At 36.4% G+C, this 19,159-nt stretch overlaps 1 protein-coding gene across 1 annotated transcript in view; it reads left to right on the forward strand.

The window, feature by feature from the left end:
* LOC118276474 (protein couch potato) overlaps positions 1-19,159 on the forward strand; it is a 198,435-nt gene that overhangs the window by 31,880 nt on the left and 147,396 nt on the right. Inside the window, 1 exon segment of the mRNA XM_050707245.1 lies at positions 9,042-9,801. Within this exon segment, the coding sequence (XP_050563202.1) occupies positions 9,742-9,801 (60 nt within the window). The 5' untranslated portion in view covers positions 9,042-9,741.

Genomic DNA, 19,159 nt, shown 5'->3' on the forward strand with positions numbered 1-19,159 from the left:
TGGGAATTAAATACATTTCATGGCTGGTTTATTTTATAAAGATTTTTTGAGTGAGCTCCATTGTATAATTTTTTAGTTCCCATCGTCATTCGGTTGTTTGAGGTAGTATTTATTGTAGCTGTCTTCAGTCAAGATCGTGCGTCTTGGATGTTAGATAATTCCTAGTTGTATCTCTGATTTAAACGGTTCCCAACGAGCTTAATGTTACCTTATTTCAATCTGGTATCATTTTACAGTCAGCGATCATTTCAATTATAGTGCACCGATTGCGGTTGTTTTATTCAATTCCTTTTTTGTCTCACTAATCAGCATTTCCCTTTTAAGTTTCTATTCAGATAATTTTCTAATCTTGTTCATCATTGGAAGCCAAATGTCTTAAATTACCATTAAAGGTCTAAATTGACTCTCGTTTGATATTTTTCTACATACATATTTTATTTTGCTAGTGTTGTTGTCATAACAGGTTTAATTAGAAATTTCAACGTTGATTTAAAAAATAATATGTAAAATTTGTAGCGCGTATTCAAATAATTTTGAGGTTAATTAAGAGGCCTCAAGTCCAACTACTGAAAGTACTCATACGAGTATGTAGGTGGCAGAATTATAGTTCTGTTCTAGTGTTCACTAGTTTCATTTATATTTTTTCTAATAACTCTTAATCTTCGAATAAAAACAGAAATTGTAAATTACGTAGTTAAAAATATAGGTTTATATTCATTGACTACTAATAAATGCAAAAATATCTTCGCTAATCTAATTTGTGTCTTGTTAAAATGCCTCGGATTTGATTAACATCATTTTGTACCTTTTGAAGGTGTTCTGTGTATAGTGGGTACTATTTTTTTCCACATGACACTGAGCAAGCATGCTACACCTTTTTCTTACCAAGTTATTTCTGTAGTATTATTTGGTTAATGTAATTACTGCGCTGGACTGGTCCGAATAGTATGACGTGCCAAAGCCTGGCATTGTGATGGTTGCGTCATTGCGTGACATGACTGTGCTCTATAAGGGAGACTAACAGCCGCTAGTTAAATTAATTATAGCCACACAAAATATAGATTGATGTGTTCCTGTCACACTTCTATGACCTTCAGCAGGTATATTTAATGGTAGTAATTATTATTAAGTCTGTACCACCTTTATGGTACAATAGACAAGGTCTCGTAGATCAATTGTGTGATCGTTTGAAGTTACTTTGCGCGGAAACTGTTTAGAAATTCAGTATTGTCCAAAATAATTAAATCTTTACCTATGCATGATCCGAGAAGAATTTAAAAACTTTGAACAGAGCACATTGTCAAACAAAAACGTAACGAATTTCTTTTGAGAAGGTCCGTAAAATCCGTCGTTGGAAAACTAAATCAAAGGCTGTATTTACACCTCAATACTAGTCAGTTGTGGAGACATCAAAATCGTCACATATCGTTGCGCATACATACTACTCGTGCCTATGTGGTTAGGTATAATAGCTTTGATAGGATTTTCGCTGACTAGCAATTTGTTTTGTGTGTTCCGGAAAACGATTGGATAGCATTGATTTGCAATAAAAAATATTGCTTTGTCACGAATTTCGCGGCGTGGCCTCTTTCACAACAGGCTGCAGTGCCCGCTTCGTAAGTACCTAATGACGAGCGAAAATGCTCCAAACAAAATGTTATATTTATGTAATTTTATTAGAAATATAGGCTACATCCACAGGTGGGCGACATTGATACGTGACACGCTTGAAAATTGTGTAATCGGATGAAATTAACAGAATTAGGGAGTTTGATGCAGATGCAGTTTATTAATAAATTAAAGACTATCCAACTAAGTTGATTGTTACCGGAGTTGATTGTGCCTTTTATGGCTGATAATTTTTTTTATTGATTGTTATAGATTTTGGACTCTATATTTGAGAAGCAGTAAAACTGCCACGTGTCTGCTGCTACCCTATTGTGGGGTATTGCAGGATTTTAATGGGTAGATCTGTTTCTGCTCCTTCATTTCATTCATAAATATTCATTCATTCATTCATTTAGTGAATGTAACCATAAGATCAGTTGTTCCACACGGTTATAACTTAGCCACGAGTTGCTCTTGTTGAAAAACAGAGCTACACTGACATAAACTCTAATGATAGTGATGTAGTCGTGGAAATGTTTAGTTTAGTCCATTGAAACACATAATATATGACGTTTCTTTAAAGCTATAAAATAAAGAACGAAGAAGCAACTGCTTGCTCGCAGAAATAAAACTGGAGCGTTGGTTACAGACATCACTTTACACAAAATGTAAATATTTGCGGTAATAAAATCTATTTAGGTGATTAATCCAATGCAGCATGACGTGTTTTACAGAGCACTGAGCAACAACGTCCCAAACGAACTGAAAAATGCGTAGAAAAACCTTTTAAACGATTCAATTGATTGCCCACAGTGTTGAGTTAAACCAACCAAACACGATACTTGGCTATTTTAATTGTCAAAGTCAATAATTTGTTATACGAAATCCTCTTTAGTTTATTACACACATGTACTTACAATCCTATTTGTTAGAAAATAAAATAATACATAAACATTTATGTCTATTTAATTAAAGAAGAGAAGATTAAGGGGCTTACTTTGTTATAGATTTTTTGTGATGTAAAGTTAAGATTGTTTAGAAATGTATTGTCAAAATAATTTACCGTAGTATTATGTGTTTAGCACTTGTTCCTGAGTCATAGTTAGTCAAACAGTCCGAGTGTGCCCTGAACACGATAGCGGCAGATGTCGTCTAATGAAGACGGCCGCGCGACAGCTGATGTCACCGTCTCGTGAAAATTTCATTCCATAAACAGGTGGTCTGTGGGTGTTCAGTATTTCTGATCCTAAATGGGTAAATAGTCACATTTAGGCCACTGCTCCACCAGGGCCGTCGGACTGATTCAACACTTCGTTGCGGCAATTAGATTCAATTTGCGGGACGCTTCGCTCACTATGAGTATGGGCCCGCGTGTAACAAAGGTTCATTTCTCGTTGAATTAGACTGAATTTTGTACGAAGAGACGCTAATTTCACTGTAAATGTAACTAATTAGACACCATTGTGGAGAAAGTTCTATGTGCGAATGTTTTCCGTCGAAATTAAGTTTGCAAAGATATTGTGGGAGAAATCGCTATGTTGGTATGTTTTAATCAAATTATTGCCACATGCTCGGTGAAAAGATTTTTGGGTATAAATAGACAGAAAGCTATTTGTAAAACCTTGCTTGTTCAATGTTCCATCCAAATTTAATTACGCGAATGGCTCCATTGGTCGTCAGGCCGACGTTGTTAATTGAATGGACTTGTTTTGCTAGCCACATTTATGGAATAGCATTCAATTGTGCGCTTATATGGTTTTCGCAGATAAAAATAGCACACTATTTTTAAAGTCTAGTAACCCTAGACACATTATTTTGCAAAATGTCCAGGTTATTACTGAGAACATTTGGTTAATATTTTTTGGCTATGAATAAATGGGTTATTATGTATATCACACGTCATTTTGTGGTTATAAATATTAAGTCCTTTTCACTAAAATATTGGTCATAAAATTGCTATTAAGTAAATTGGATTAACTCATTATATTTGCAAAGTAGGGCAATTTTAAATTACCTTAAATTTAAATAGCCTTATGCTACTATTAATCTAAAGTAAACTGTGTCATTTCGGACATTTACCTCCAATAAATTTACTTGGTGCATGTCATACAAGTGATTAAAGTCTTGAACTTTACGTCGTACGAGCAGTTTTCTTAGTAGGTTACTTTCGTACATGTTAATTTGCCACTATGCAATATAACAGAGACATTTGTTACGTATTTTTGTAAATTATATCGTGGTATCTACGGTTCGTTAAGATTATAACACCCATTCAAAAACCTGGCTTTGTGTTGGAAAATAAATGTCCCCGGCAAAGGAGGAAAAGATGTTCTTTTATTTTAGAGGGAAAGTAAAATTAAATGAAGTCACCTTTGGCCTGTTTCATAATATAATATTATGACTTGTTTTGTCAGTTTTACTAACTTAAACTGAGAATAGTCCTCTGCGTCCTAGCGAGGGAGGCTCACCCTCACCGAACAAACTATTTCTTTGTGCCCGATCCCATAGTTTTCAAATTAAATTAAAGGAGTTTGTTGAGGCAATATGAATACGCATTGACCGCAGGACTTAACTTTAAGGTTAAGGGATGAGCGTGTAAGGCTAATTATTTAACGAAGATTAAGTACATAGCAAAACTTTAACTAACTAATCTAATAAGTAGAAATTTGTATAAGTAGTTTATGGTTAACAAAGACGGTAGGTAATCACGTTATTCGCGAGGTTTCAACGGCTTCAATCGTGACTATATTATGAGTAGACACTTAAAACTCTATCATACCTTTTGTTCCATACAATGTAAACAAAAAATAAATGTTGACGAAATGTGGAGTTGGCTGGTTTGCGAATTAAGGTATCGATTTAGTAGATTTTTGTAAGTGTTAGGTATTATTAGAAATGAGGTACAAGTAAAATCACGTATTTATTTCATCAGTACACATAGTACAAGTTTATTTTACGTTTAACGAAACGAGACCACATTCGGCGTTCTGATTGGTTGGTTTATTCGAGCCGGCCATTCAGAGCGCAGAACGCACGTAAAGCAAACTCGTACTAAGGGTACAGTACTGCGAACGAACCGAATTAAACGGCGCGCACTCACTTCACCCGCGCGCTCATTGATTTTATTCCGCTATCAATAATGACGTTACCACCCGATCGAATAATTTATTCACAGTATTTAACATCGATTAATAAATTGATGACAGTGTATACGTGCGTGTAACTTAATTTATAGATCCAATACGTACTTTATATCCACGTAGTATCTGGAGTATCGAGAGTAGTGTCGATTTCACACTACTACATGTAGGTAACCTCTCGATATAATTATCGTCAATTATTTCGAAGTTAATGAGGCCTCCTGCCAATACTAATGATTGCTGCATCTATTTAGGTCTTAGTATTGTGTTACTGGACATAATAACTTATCCGGTGCTAAGATTAAAATGTAAAATAGTTATTAAACTCTTTTCTATTTCCTAAATGATTAGGTACTTCTAACTTTGCATCATAACCTTCTAATCATACCATGATAGCAGTACTATTATGATTCGTCCAATTCAATCTACTTATCACTTATTCGAAACTTCTACATCTCGAAGGTTCAAAGTCCCGTCCAAGTCCGGGATCTCGCCGGGACTTAGTAGTTGTAACAAATGGAAACTGTAAGAGTTGCCCGGGACTTATTTACCGACACCACCGCAGCATAAATACACGAAAGGATTAAAGTATTCAGTAAAGTAGGAAATATGGCAGTATGGACTTTCTGTACGATACGTGCGGTTTGTTGTATAGGTATTTTCTTTTTGAGAGGGTAAATCATCCGGTGACTTCTCCCGCCTTGGGTGAAGCGAGAGGGAGTGTCAGACTCTACCACTTACTAACAAAAACGAGGTTGTTTTTAGGCGCTCACTCGGAACGGTCAATAGGAACGGTCTTATTCCTGCTCTTCGGGCCTGAGTCCATGCAGCCCATAAGGTAGTCCGCAGCTCCGGATGTTGTATATGGGTATTAGGTATCTATTTTTCTAATATTGCAGTTATCCTGCTCATTAAACGGACCCTTGCTTAAAAAATATTAAAATATCCTTTTTATTAATCAAATCTGATCTTAAGTAATGCGGGTTGTAGATGTAGAACATTTGCCTACGCAGGAAAAATTACTGACTGAAAGACCTTCATTATTTGATGCAATATCAATAACATATTAATTTATTGAAATCGACGAACTATGGAATCAGATAATTAATTACAACGTGGGATGAGTGACAGTGACATCTGACAAACATTTTGACACTAACGTTAACTGACATAACAGACAGTTGACACTCTATAGCTGTGGTTTGTGTTGCCAACCATCAATGAATGTTGGCTGAAATTGATTCTGTTTTTTAGGTTTTACCAAAAAATATCGTATTTAAATAAAAAATATGTGTAACTAACTAGCGTTTTGGTATTTAGTTTTTTGATTGAAGTAGATACAGTTTTCATTTTAATTGGGTTTTTTTACTGATATTCAAATGTCAGATTTCTGCGACAACATCATTCGTCATATGTTTTCATCGTACAACGACTTTCTATAACAAAAGCTGGTTCATTTCGTACACAAAGTGAACGCCATATTGAAATGTTCCAAACTCAAATTTGTGAGTACCCGCCCTAACGTCATGTATTTCGTATTGGTCAGATGTTAAGACAAAATTCACGTTTCAATATGTGCCGAGCTTTAAATATATTTGAAAAGTTTTACGACAGTATTGCTGCTTTGTCAAGGAAATGTTAGCGAAACTGAGAATACAGATTACATTCGAATAAATGAAAAGTTTCTGTTGTTGCTGTTGATTTTATTACCATCGATTTTGTGTCAAACACAATTTGTAAGTTTCAGAAATAAATTGGACTAAAAGGAGATGAAACGATATTTTATCCTGGTAGTCTTATTTAAAATATTGGCTTGTCTCGCTACGAGCGAAAGATTCGTTAAATAAGATCTGTTTGCAGTTGTAAAGTCTAATTACCTTATTTAAAATACTCAGTGACTGGTAAAAGACGAGTCACGAACACCGTCGTAGTTATCTCTTTATAAATGCTGGTGCATTCAATCTTTTTTTGTTTCTTTCCAATCGTTTTGCTCTCGATTGTGTCATATTTCTAGGTATCGGCAATCTTATACCTGTCTGAATTGAAGTGTCGATGTCGTGTGCAGCAAAAAATACATCGATAACCTATCACATTACTGTTACTTTTGAAATTGATTTAATAAAGTGGAATTACTAAGCAGAATAAACGTTGAATTTCGATTTATTCTTTTTGAATGTTGTAAATTCTCAGACAATTTATTTTTGTAAGAAATAAGTAACGAGTTTTACACAAACAAAGTTGGTAGTTCACATGTTTAGAGGAGCACAATTGAGTAATTTTGCGGTTTTAAGGTCACGGTAATGATCAAAAGATATATTGTTAAACTGACAGTAATGTCTTTGTTACATTGTTGTTTTGATAAAAAGTAAGCAATTCTGACAATATTGTCGACAACAGATACTATAGTTAAGAGTGTTACTATAGAATTTTATACCACTGTTCTACATATAAATGGGCGTCCAGATTAATTTACATTGACAGACTAACTGACTTTTAACGACACTAACTGCCGTACTCGGAGTAATTTAATGATTTCTTAAACTATTCCTTAGTGACGGATTTGTTCCGAAAACAATGGCTAGGGACTAGGTTAAGAAACCATTAAATGACTGCGTACGGCAATAAGATCTATTCTAAAATTCCGTGATTTTGATCTTAAAAAAGGAGGTACCCTTAAACCGAATGATTTGTAATGATTAATCGTTTGACTTTGGAGTTACGTAACAGTAATAATGGTACTAAAAGAATGTTACTTTGGACGCAACCAGAAGGCATTAAAAACTCGGTTTCGAATGGTACATCAGTATAATTTAGGAGTTAGTTATATGGTATGATCGCTTTTGTAAAGTACGGAGATTTTTTCTACGGTTGGCTTAGTCACGGACTTGGAGCAAAAAGCAGCCTTGGCTAGCGTAATGGTCTTACACGTGATTGTTACATATTAAGACTGCGTCCGGCTCAACAACGCTGTTTGAGGACAAAAATAATGATTTGTTTCTCGTTTATTTATGTACAAGTATAAGAATAATGTCGTATTTCTGGTATAGGTTGGTTTTATCTGAATTTTCTGCGTTGGTCCCTCGTTCCGCAGTAATTTTGTTATTATCATCAGTTTAATCTTTGTCTAGAACTATAAATTATAGTTTACTGTAATATGTAGACATACAGTGAAGCATTAGTCTGATATCACCAGTCTAGTCTGTAATTTAGACGATTCTAGATGTTTATTGCGATGACTAACCGTTTAATGGTTGACCACGGCCCACACAATTGCAATCGCCACTGTTTGACATAAAAATATATATTTTTATACGACGTAAATTGTGTCGTAAACCCTTCTGTTTAGGTTTAGATTTATTTGCCACCTTTTTGATTGTGATTTTGTTGAATAATGGCTCATATCAAAGTTATTTATGGAATTTTTATTTAACACATTTTCATATAATATGTATGAGAGTAAATTGTAAGCAATAACTGAAATTATTAATATTCACATTCCTACCGATAGCACATTTTTCGAAACTAATTTAAATCCCGACCTAGGTACCTTTTTTTCGCCTTGAACCGTGAACATCTTTATTTAAATATACTAATATTAAAGAGAACGAAATCATATACCTAGTTGACTATTTTTTGCTCCCATAATCATAAATTAACTCGGGAAATATTTTCGTTACACAAAAATAATACAACGTTCTCTCGTCTTCTCTCGAACAGACATAAGTATTGAGTTTGCCTTACATTCTATTGGAAGTAGTGAAACATGTAAAAAGTCATTCATTAACGTTATTGTCGTAGAAATGACCGAAGAAAGCCGTCCCCAATCGCTGTACACACCTTTACGACTATTTACGACTTTGTTACTATGTGTTCATTTTATTGAAATAGTTCATGCGACCTTTGCTTTGCAATTACGAAAATACTTACAAAGCATTTTCAACGTTTCTTTTTAGTTCAGCACTTAAAGTACTTACCATCATTTGCTTCAAGTGTAGGATGGAAATAAGTACCCAATTTGAAAGCAAAATATAAGCTCTCCTTTGTAAGTAATGAGGATGTGTGATACAAATTCCTTTTTCGATGGCACTCATTGATTTGTCAGGACTGTGTATTTGAGAGGATTGTCCTAATTGGAGCTTGTTACGAAAATATATATAAAGCCGTATTATTGAAAATGTACAAAAACGTGTATTACGCATACGTTGCATCACTGCCTTTATATCACTGAGTATTTATTGTTTCCCAATTAATTGTTTTGAACAGTTACGTTAAACACGTTTTCTTTGTTTTCAGGAGTGGTTTACAAGCAGAGGATCAACTTATTCGAATAAAAACAAAAGTGCTACGGCGCTAATATAAAAACATTCGCGTATAGCAATTGTTTAAGAATCTAAATTGATTAGTCAATTAATATCGTGTCGAGCAACGAGCGTAGAGCTGCGCCGTTGTCAACACGTTGACATCGAACCCGCGACGCGTCGCGCGCGGTCCTTAACCTGTCGCTGCAATAGTCGGTGCTCGCCAGAGTCACGTGACTCGGCCGGCCCGCCCAGCCACAGCCGTGGATAACCTCGGCCAGAGCCCCCTTCCGGTGAAGAGGCTGCACGAAGCGCTGCAGAGTGCGCAAGTGAAGCGCCAGCGGCTTTCCCCCCCGTACCCCGCACCCCCCGCCTCTCTCCACCCCATCCACCAGCTCGCGGTGCACCAGCACATCAAAGTGCAGCAAAGCATAGTGCAGCAGAGCATCGTGCAGCAGCACCAGTTGAACCTGGCCCACCAGTCGCTGCAGAACCTGCAAGCGCAACAGAACCTGCAAGCTCAGCAGAGCTTACAGGCAGCCCAGAGCCTCCAGGCGGCTCAGAGTCTGCAGGCGGCGCAAAGCCCTGCAGCAACGGGTGGCGCAGGCGCGCAGCAGGCGGCAGGAGCGACACAAGGCGCGCTGGTGCCGCCGCAGCAGCCTTCGCCCCGGCCCGCTTCGCCGCAACACAAGAACATGGAGCTCGCGCTCTGTCAAAGCATGGACTCCGTCAACACCGCCACCACTGAGGAAGAGGTAAGTCCTTTCTAATCCATCAAACCAATTTCACTTGAATTTATTAACTGTTATTAGAAAAAATGGCAAGTTTAATTAATTACGGCCAATTGTTGCGACAACTGAATCCCTAATCCGGACCCTTTCAACCTTTCATTTTCACGGTTCCCGCAAGCCCGCAGTAACAATGGCGTCTAGGCCAAATTCCCCTTTCGAAGAGGACTTAATGTATCGTTTCGCATTGACTATTTGTCATCTTACAATTGTAAAGTAATGCCGAAGAGGTGCGGCTCCAAGGCTGTGACAATGGGGAAAACGTTCGGATATACAATAAGCATTCGCTAACACAATAAAAGGGAATTTTCCTCGCAACAAAGGCGGCATCGACTCGAAGATTATATTGCTGTCATCTATCACTACATTTTAGTCTTTATTAGTATGCAGTCAAGGATTCTATTTTAGAAATTGATGTCGATCGAATTGAGAAAAACAATAATGTATTGCGTGGGGTCGCCATATAACTTTTGGGTGTAGGTTTTATCAAAACTATTTTTTTTCTAGGGGTCTGGTTATCAAAATGGGAATCAAAATGTTTTCGTTAGTTTATTCGTTTTATAAAATGCTTAAATGTTTAACAAATGAAATTGGAAATATTCAATAAGTAAAATGTAAACGCGCGTTTAAAAATATGTAAAGAATGTTGATGATTAAAGATAGCATAAAGTTCAATCTTGTTGAAGTGATGCTTCTAAACCATAACGCGAACGAAAAACAAAGTAACAAGCACAACCCTAGAGAAAAAGCGATAAAATCCTTAACGCAAACTAGGAGGAGGCGACGCGACGAGAGAAGTGGCCAGCGGTTGTGTTAGTCGAGACAAATAGAGTAGATGTCGCTTCACCGCTTTCAGCCGCTTTCCTGAACGGACAGCTTTATAAATAGCTTGTTTTATTGTTACATTATCTTGTCTTTTAGATCCTATGCATTAAAGCATGGACGCTAATCTCCAGTATAAGCAAGACAAATAAATGTTACTAAGCTTGTAGGAATTTTGCACACAATTTCAAATAATTGAAGAGAATTGTTTATACAGTAGTTAGATAATTTGTAACAGCGATAGTACTCGGAACGAAGCAATATGACATTTCTGTGTTCCAGATGCACCAATGTTTAGATTCCGTTGTATAATTTTGTACCTGGCAAAAATAACTAAATGGTCCGTACGACATTCTTAGGAGTATGAGTCGAAATGAGTGACTATGTGTAATATCAATGCAAACATTTATTTCGAGTTGTTTAATGTCAGTTGGTCCCGCCAATGTGTTACGTTATTGCTTTTTTATAATTACACGCTTTAAAATCTTTAGAACATGCATTTTCACTTGTGTTTTATGATGCCAATGATCGTAAATGATGTAAAAACTATAAGAATTCTCGGATTTCCTTTCATTTACCTAAATTTCCAATAATAGCATAAAACCAGCTTTTTAACTGGAACTACGGCAAACTTGACTAACGTAGTTAAAAGTTCAACCTTTGTTCAGCACTTTTCGTGTAAATCCTTTTCATAATGAATCCGCCAAATAAATACTGTTGTCGGCGTCCAGTTTCCATTGTTTGGCAACTTAGTGTTGATTTCCCACTTCGCTTTGATGTGAGTCGGGTCAGCGGAGCGTAGAGGTTGGTTTATGAACAGGGTCCTTTGCTTACATAGCGTGGATGCATTCATTCATGCGGTTCACTATTGCTCCCGCCGAGTTACTATAGACAAACATACAAAAAGTACTTAATGGTAGGATTGTTTTTTTTTGCAGTTCTTAATGGATTAAATATTGGATTGTTTTTTTGTGATTAAATTGTGCAACGACATTCCGTTGAGTCGTATTAGATTATTTATTTTCTTGTCTGTTAAGCATGATTGAATTATGGTTTACTGAAACATATAGATACATACATCTGAAATATTGTTTTTCTCTTGTTGTTTGTAAGTCATAAAATCGCAATCGAGTTTCGACGCCGTTTCGTGTGTAATCTCGAGGGGTTCTCGGGAACAAGGGGCAGCGGAGTGCGTTTGTCTGGTGGCGCTTGGCGGCAGACAGTGAAACGAAGCAATGGCGCCGTCGGGTCTGTCGCTCGACACGACCGACTATTTTTGTTTAACAATTGCGTGTAATTCATTTTTATCTGACGATTTTTAATGCCAAATAGAGCGGAATGAGATGCTGTGATTCGATATATTGATCTATTAGATTAGACCAAAAAGAAGAATTAAGAATATCTATAATATGTATCTACGCTCGCAGAGACTGTTCGTGAGTCATTTGATTTGTGTCCAATGGCCAATAAAACTACACATAAACTAGTACTTTGCAAGGTAAAGGTCTCTATCACTTGCAAACTACAAACAAATCACTGTAACTACGAACGACGTCCCATAAAATCTTTGTTGGTGACTAAAACACTTATTGACTCGTATTTTGTAAGCATGATAAATGCATCGATCGTTTTCGCATTGTATCCGGAGCGATCATGTGACAAGTCGAGTGATACGTCGGCTGCCGGCCCTCGCAGACAACATCGCTACGGCTTCCTGAAACCTGTAACTACTTTTTGTTCAACGGTTCGTTCACATTTTGTCCGTGAAAGTTAAGCGACGCCACAACTTCCCCGAACGAAACGTAGCCATAATATTTACAAATGCTAATGTACGTAAATATTTTGTGTATTTTGGTGTCAATTGTTGTAACACGTAGTTTATATTTAGTCGAGAAAATGGCTTATTTATGTAATTTTTTAAAATTATAGTTTTCATAATACCTATGTGTAAGATAATTGTATAGTTCATAATCTTCATAAACTCACAGATTGTGGATTTCAATCTAGGTAAGCATTTTCCGCGAAGTGGCAACTCCATAACAATAAATTTAATGAAAGGACACTCATAAACATTACTGTAGGCGACTATTTGTATTTTCCGCCGGCCGCGTCCGAGGAAAACAAAGCGACTTTTTCATTCCCGTAATATCTTTCTTCGACAGTGGTCAAAGAGACTCGGTTTCTTTTAAATAATTGGGTAATTTCGATCTTGAGGCGTCAATTGGTCTCCAATTTAAAACTTTGTAGAAAACATTTCTAATTTGTAAGATGTTTTGTTTCTATACAGTTTGTGTAGTGATTTTTCTTCTTATATTTTTTTGTTTTTAGTTTTGTGAGAACAGATGTTGTTAGCTAAAGAGAGATCGGTTAATTGGATTTATCAAAATCTTTTCTAGAAACAAAAATCTACCATTTTAAGAATTCAAATGGCAGTCTCTTTGCCTTCATTCCTATGCTGAATATCGTGTTACACATGAGCCTCACTTACCGATTCGATCGTGAGTGGTTTAGAAACGTTGCTTGCTTCGATCACAGACCAATGTTTTAGTAATCTGATTCGCTAATGGCTCCAATTTCTTCTAAAGTGTATTACATAAATTTGCAACTTTATTATTGCACAGTTCCGATGTAACTACATTCTACTACGCCTCGCCTATTCCCTGAATGCTCAATGAATTACTCTCCAACCCTCAAACATTGGACAAAATCCTCTTATCCTATTTGTGTTTTCCGAAAACCTAAATTACTTAAGTAGATTCAGATAGATAAATTACTGGAGTTTTCCACAAAAGATAGATTGTTCTAGTACTATTGTAAATTTCTTTCTTCCACAATGGTTGTATGTAGATTAACTTTTTAGCCATAAAACTTTAACTACTCCATAACCTTTTGTGTTTGTTAATATCCGAAACAAACGTTAACGACATAGGACATATTAATAAAATCCGATAACTTGTCGATACTTAAATTGGAAATAAACATGTAATAAAGATAAATTTGAAAAGTCGAAAGGAAAGAAAATTCATATAGACGATATCGCTTTCGTTCTTGAAAATCCTTTAAGTATCTGCCAATAATACGCAGATCGAGGGAACATCTCCATGGGAACTGAAGAGAAAATTATTACCTCGCTCGGGTTCAATCGCGGAGACATTCTCTCTGGAACGATTTTAAGAGAAGAATTTCCGCAGAGTGGAATATAGACACCTCGACCGTTTCAACAGTTTGTCCACCTAATTTGTTCGTCGGCGCTCGACTGTAAAAACAAATAGCTGCTCCCGCATTTCCCCTTACAAAACGATAAAGATAGATATATTCAACTAAACGGGAGAAAAGGAGGGATAGTTTTCGAAGGATCGCGTCCGCGGGTCGCTTCAATGAACGATTGGTGTTTACGTTCAAACTTTTCCTAGTTCAGTCGGGCGCTGCACGGAGTTTCTTTTGTCCATTAACAGAATAATCATTAATTGAGCTTTATCTAATGTTCGTAGGTTTGAGTACTCGCCGAAAACTTTTAATTGAATTTGTTGGTCGATTTTGGCTTTTTGACGGGAGCGTGTTACGGTTTTAAAACAATTTTTAGGTAATGCTTTGGGAAAGTTATTCAACCTGTTTGTGTAACTTCAGAGACCTGTCAAAGTTATCGCTAAAATTGTTGGAACTTAGTTAATTCAAAATCTTTGATAATGAAGGTCACCGCAAAATATTATTTACCTAGGAATATAATACCTTAGTCTGATCAGTAAAATATTTTAAAACTCTTAGGTATGTTATGTTATATATTCATAAATAAAATGATGACGAAGTGACGACAGTAAATATATTTTGGACGTCTAGAAGTAGTGAGGTACATTTTAAACATTACTCGAACATTAAGACGTGACAGCTGTAATCGCTGCAATAACTCAGTGATAACATTCGGAGACGACTACATGTACGACACCGGGGCTGTATAAATCAGAGCACATCAAGTAAGGTCAACTCCAGCTGAGTACACTGGACTGGCCACGCAAACAGAGACGTTGCACACTGAATAACTGTTTTCCAATGTGCTGAGCACAGCCTCTCTAACGCTTTTGCACCTCGGATTACCGACGATCGCCCGCCGACCAAAGAGAACAAAAAGTTCTCGTTTGATCTTTTAAAGTCTAAAAAGGAAATTTAATACTTGAGGGTTAATTATTATTCATCCAGCTCCATGCTTTTAGTGGTCCACCGGATTTATTTTCCAAATTACAAAATATTCCGAAACAGAAGTTGTAACTTTATTGCAGCCATTATAATGCGGTTGGTTATGTTAGTTTGTACCTTCGTGTAAAAATATTTATTTTTAAAGCTATATCAGCCCCAGTTACTAGCAGCTATACGCTACTTAATGTGAGCGGAGTAATTAAGAGTACTCGCACTAGTAGGTATTTATCGTGTATTGTGCAACCAAGTTGGCTGCGTGCCAAAATGGACGCACCCTAAAGCTTTATGAATCCTAGTAATGTATTAATTCACATACATTGTTATGCAGAGCCTGACAAATGACGTCATCCACTGCTAGAAAAATATGCAATTGTTGCGCCCACAGACGCTACGACAAAGCTACCGGGAGAGGGTGGAACAATGTGGACGCAAACCGAATGGACCGTGGAAGTATAATCCAGAATGCAAGACGAAAATCGACGCCCGCATTGTGAGCGGAAAATCGAACTCGAATGTCGCAAGACGAAAGGCTCTTTGTGCGCAATCAATGGGCCCTCGATTGCTGATAACTTTCTTTGAACCCGGGAAGTTTGAGTTCGGAACTGCTGCCCGGGCATATATTTAACTCTTCACTTAATACTATTTCGTACTTCAGAATAGTTCTTTCTGAAATACAATAATTCTCAGAATACACTTTTTGCGTATTTCAATAGAAAGAAATTGTTCAGAATTTTGGTCACGTTTAAATTCTTCAAACTTCGTTCTTTATTGTGGGGACGTAATGGAAAGTGAATTTTTAAACGAAGATATTCTTTGCTCAAAATAAATTGTGAGAAAGAATCTTATTGCATAATTATATCTATTTAAAAGTTTCAGCGTAACGTGGATTTTTGCAGACAAGAGAGTTTTGCAGATTTCTAACTTTAAAGATCTTTATCATTTGATAATGTAATTTGAGCTAATTAAGTTTTGAGATTTGGAGTTATCAAAGCGAGTTCATTTATAGAAGCATGCCTATAAGTCTGGTGGAAAGTTTTGTTAGCACAGGTATCGTAGCGTGATGCGGACTTGGTGTGCTGGTGTTTAATTAGAAGCATTAATGTGGCCAATAATTCACAATCTTCTTGTTAGTGCACAAATTAAGTTCTTGCCTCGATGCGGTCACGTGCGGAGTCGCCTTGTTTGAAATACGAAGGAGCTCATCGGTCGGGCTCGTTAAGCGTCGGAGCGTGCTTTTATTACAGCGAGGCGTGCGCCGCGGACGCGCGACTCTTGAATATTAAACCGTACGCCACTGGGTCATGCATATTGTCCCGCACCAGTAATAACCGGCACGGAACTCGACGCACTATTCCATTTGCGGCATTTGATCGCCTCCCTTAAATTCAGGTGGGCGTCATGTTAAACGGAGAACGGCGCGGAGCGTTGCATGGAGCTATTTCGAGGATTCTGTGCTCATACCTAATGTAGTACGTGTGACCTAAGAAAATAAAAGCATTCGATAAGTGTGACGTAAATATGATGTTAGATAAATATCGTATTACATTCATGCTTTCGAATTTCGTGTTTCTATTATGCTCGGTGAATTTTATTCCTCTGTTTGAACTCAAAATTAAACCAGAGGGTGTAACTGTAGTGGCCCGTAAATATACTATTTACTTACTAAGTAAGCATGTATTGTAACTAATTATACAATTTACAAAACAACGTGCAATTACAATCAGCTAGTTTTCTGCTCTTTAGCAAACAATATCAGCGAATATTACTAGCGTAGCGATACGAATAGTTTATCGGTAAGCAATACTCGTACAATACTTACTTTATTTCTGTGTTATATCAGCAATTAATGTGATACATACCAAGATCGGGAACAAATGGTCGCAATAGTAATTGGATTGTATGTCGTTAATGATTAATTATTGTATTTATTGTTGGTGCAAGTTATGCAACAATAATGTATGTAATGATGTATGTAACATACGTAGAGTAAGTAGCCACTTACTTTTGTTTCTGCTCACATTTGCTATCGATATGCGTATCGGAAATTATTACAACTGATTTATTACAACCGTCTATTAACTACGCAAGAGTATATTCAATTAATTCATGATAAATAGCATTGATTGTGCCGCGTTTACACTAGGCAAAACCTGTTTAGTAATCTAGTATCTATAGATTGTGCGTGTTATTTAATTGCAACATGTTATGCACTTCAATTCTTTTTTAACCCAATGTTAACTAAAACACGATACTAGTTTTATTGTTACAAAAAGAAATTGTGTTAAATAACAAGTACACTAAACTTTAGTATTAGTCTAAATTAACTTGATAACGTTTGACAGTACTACAGCAGTGAAACATTTTCTCTTCGAACCCAGGGATGTCGTGGGTCGCGTCCGAGGACTAAACAATGTTTGACTTTGTACGAGTACTCAAGACGTACTAATCCAATTACTCGCCTAATTGTAAACGCGCCTTTAAACTGGTCCAGTGTTAATATAATTGACGCAACGAAGCGCAACAATTAAAATGCGCGATGCGTCACATTTGATCAACTCTGATGATCGGAATGAGGTCAGCCTTGCAACTATTGTCTTTATTTATTTATTGTTTATTATGCAATTTTCTGTTTAATAAGATAATTAGATAACCTACAATGTCACCTAATCAAAGTATTGTAATATCTATTTGGAATTTTGAAATTACAGCGAAAAGAATGTGATCTTAAAACCATCGTTACTTAGTATATTTTTTCAGTTAGGAATGCGAAATACATCTCTATTTTCAATCGAATACCAAAAGATAATTTTGTATTACCGATCGAACGCGAATTTATTTACAAACATTAGCTAAATGTGGCGCCTTTTTCCCGGCCGCTCTTTTAAAGTTTGTATATTTTTACTGGATTGCAGTTTTTCCTGTTCACTAGTTGCTGATTTTAGTTAGACCAGTTTTAGTTAGTTAGTGATTATTTTCAATTTTAAGATCATACTCTAAAATATTGTAGATATTTGGGAATTGGAGCCAGTGTTGGAAAAAAAATGCAACAATGCAATGTGCGTATCATAATTACAAGTAGTTATTGTGTAATTTTATTATTGGTCAAATTCTATCTGTACCTATTGTTGTTTTATTATTTTCTGATTAATAAGTAGATACAAGTATAACACTAGTACGTACAGGCATATGTACGTGTTGGTTGTACAGTTTAGACGCGTCATCTAAACGAGCCTACTTCCATACAGTTACAAGCAAACTATAAAATATGTACTTGTAATCTGCCACATAAAGCTATTAATGTACATAGTCATTTGTAGAGTCGATGTTATAAACAAATTATTTATAGTGTCAAAGTGGAAGTTCACATAACCCGTTATTGAAGTTATGCACTACGTATGGGTACAAGCGCCTACTATGTAAGATTTATTCGTGCAATATTTTAACTGTGTATGTGTGTGTTTGTTTGTAGTTGTTTACTTTTCTTGTATTAAAACTGAGCTATGGATTTACGTGGATTTTTAAGAACACAACACTATATTATGTAGATTGTCTTTTTTTAATGGGGGTAAATCATCCAATGATTTCTCCCGCCTTGGGCGAGGCGACTATAGAACGTCTTGGAATAAGTTTTTAAACTGACATGGTCACTAACACTATCATTAGAACTTGTAACGGGATATTTACCATGTTTATTAAGTTTATCCGTGATCATAGCGCTTGCAACAGTGCCGAAATATTGGAAACTCATAGACAAAAGTTCTAATGATTGTCTTGGAATAAGAACATCGACATAGTCCTACAACTCATACATCTTTTACCTAGTCACAACATTCTACGGGCTCATATTTATCTTTTACGTATCTACAACATTCTACGGGCTCTAGAGTAAAGCGGACCATAGTTTTGATCAAAAATTAATCCGAATCGAATTGGCATGTGTGTGAATAGTGTTATAGTAGGGGTATTAATAACTGTAATCTATAGCTAAGGGCGATGGGGCACATGGAATCCTCTGCATGGCGCTCACCTCACGTATCGTCTACCTGCACCGTCTGCCGCCTGGTGTAGGCAACCATTGATAAATGCTATCTAAGAGCTAGGTAAACGTGAAGTAAGACGTTGTAGAACACTGTAGTTCTGTATTATATGTATGTGTTAACCAATCATTACGTACCTCCAGTTTGTTTTGTATTTTTATATGTATGAATGGAGTAATTCAGACGAGGAATGGTGGTGTTTTGATAAGTGGCTACTTGTAACTATTATAGATTTCTTATGTCATATAAAATATTACTCATCATGACAGTGATAA

Source organism: Spodoptera frugiperda, chromosome 31 (genome assembly GCF_023101765.2).
Source record: "Spodoptera frugiperda isolate SF20-4 chromosome 31, AGI-APGP_CSIRO_Sfru_2.0, whole genome shotgun sequence".
Taxonomy (NCBI): Eukaryota; Metazoa; Arthropoda; class Insecta; order Lepidoptera; family Noctuidae; genus Spodoptera; species Spodoptera frugiperda.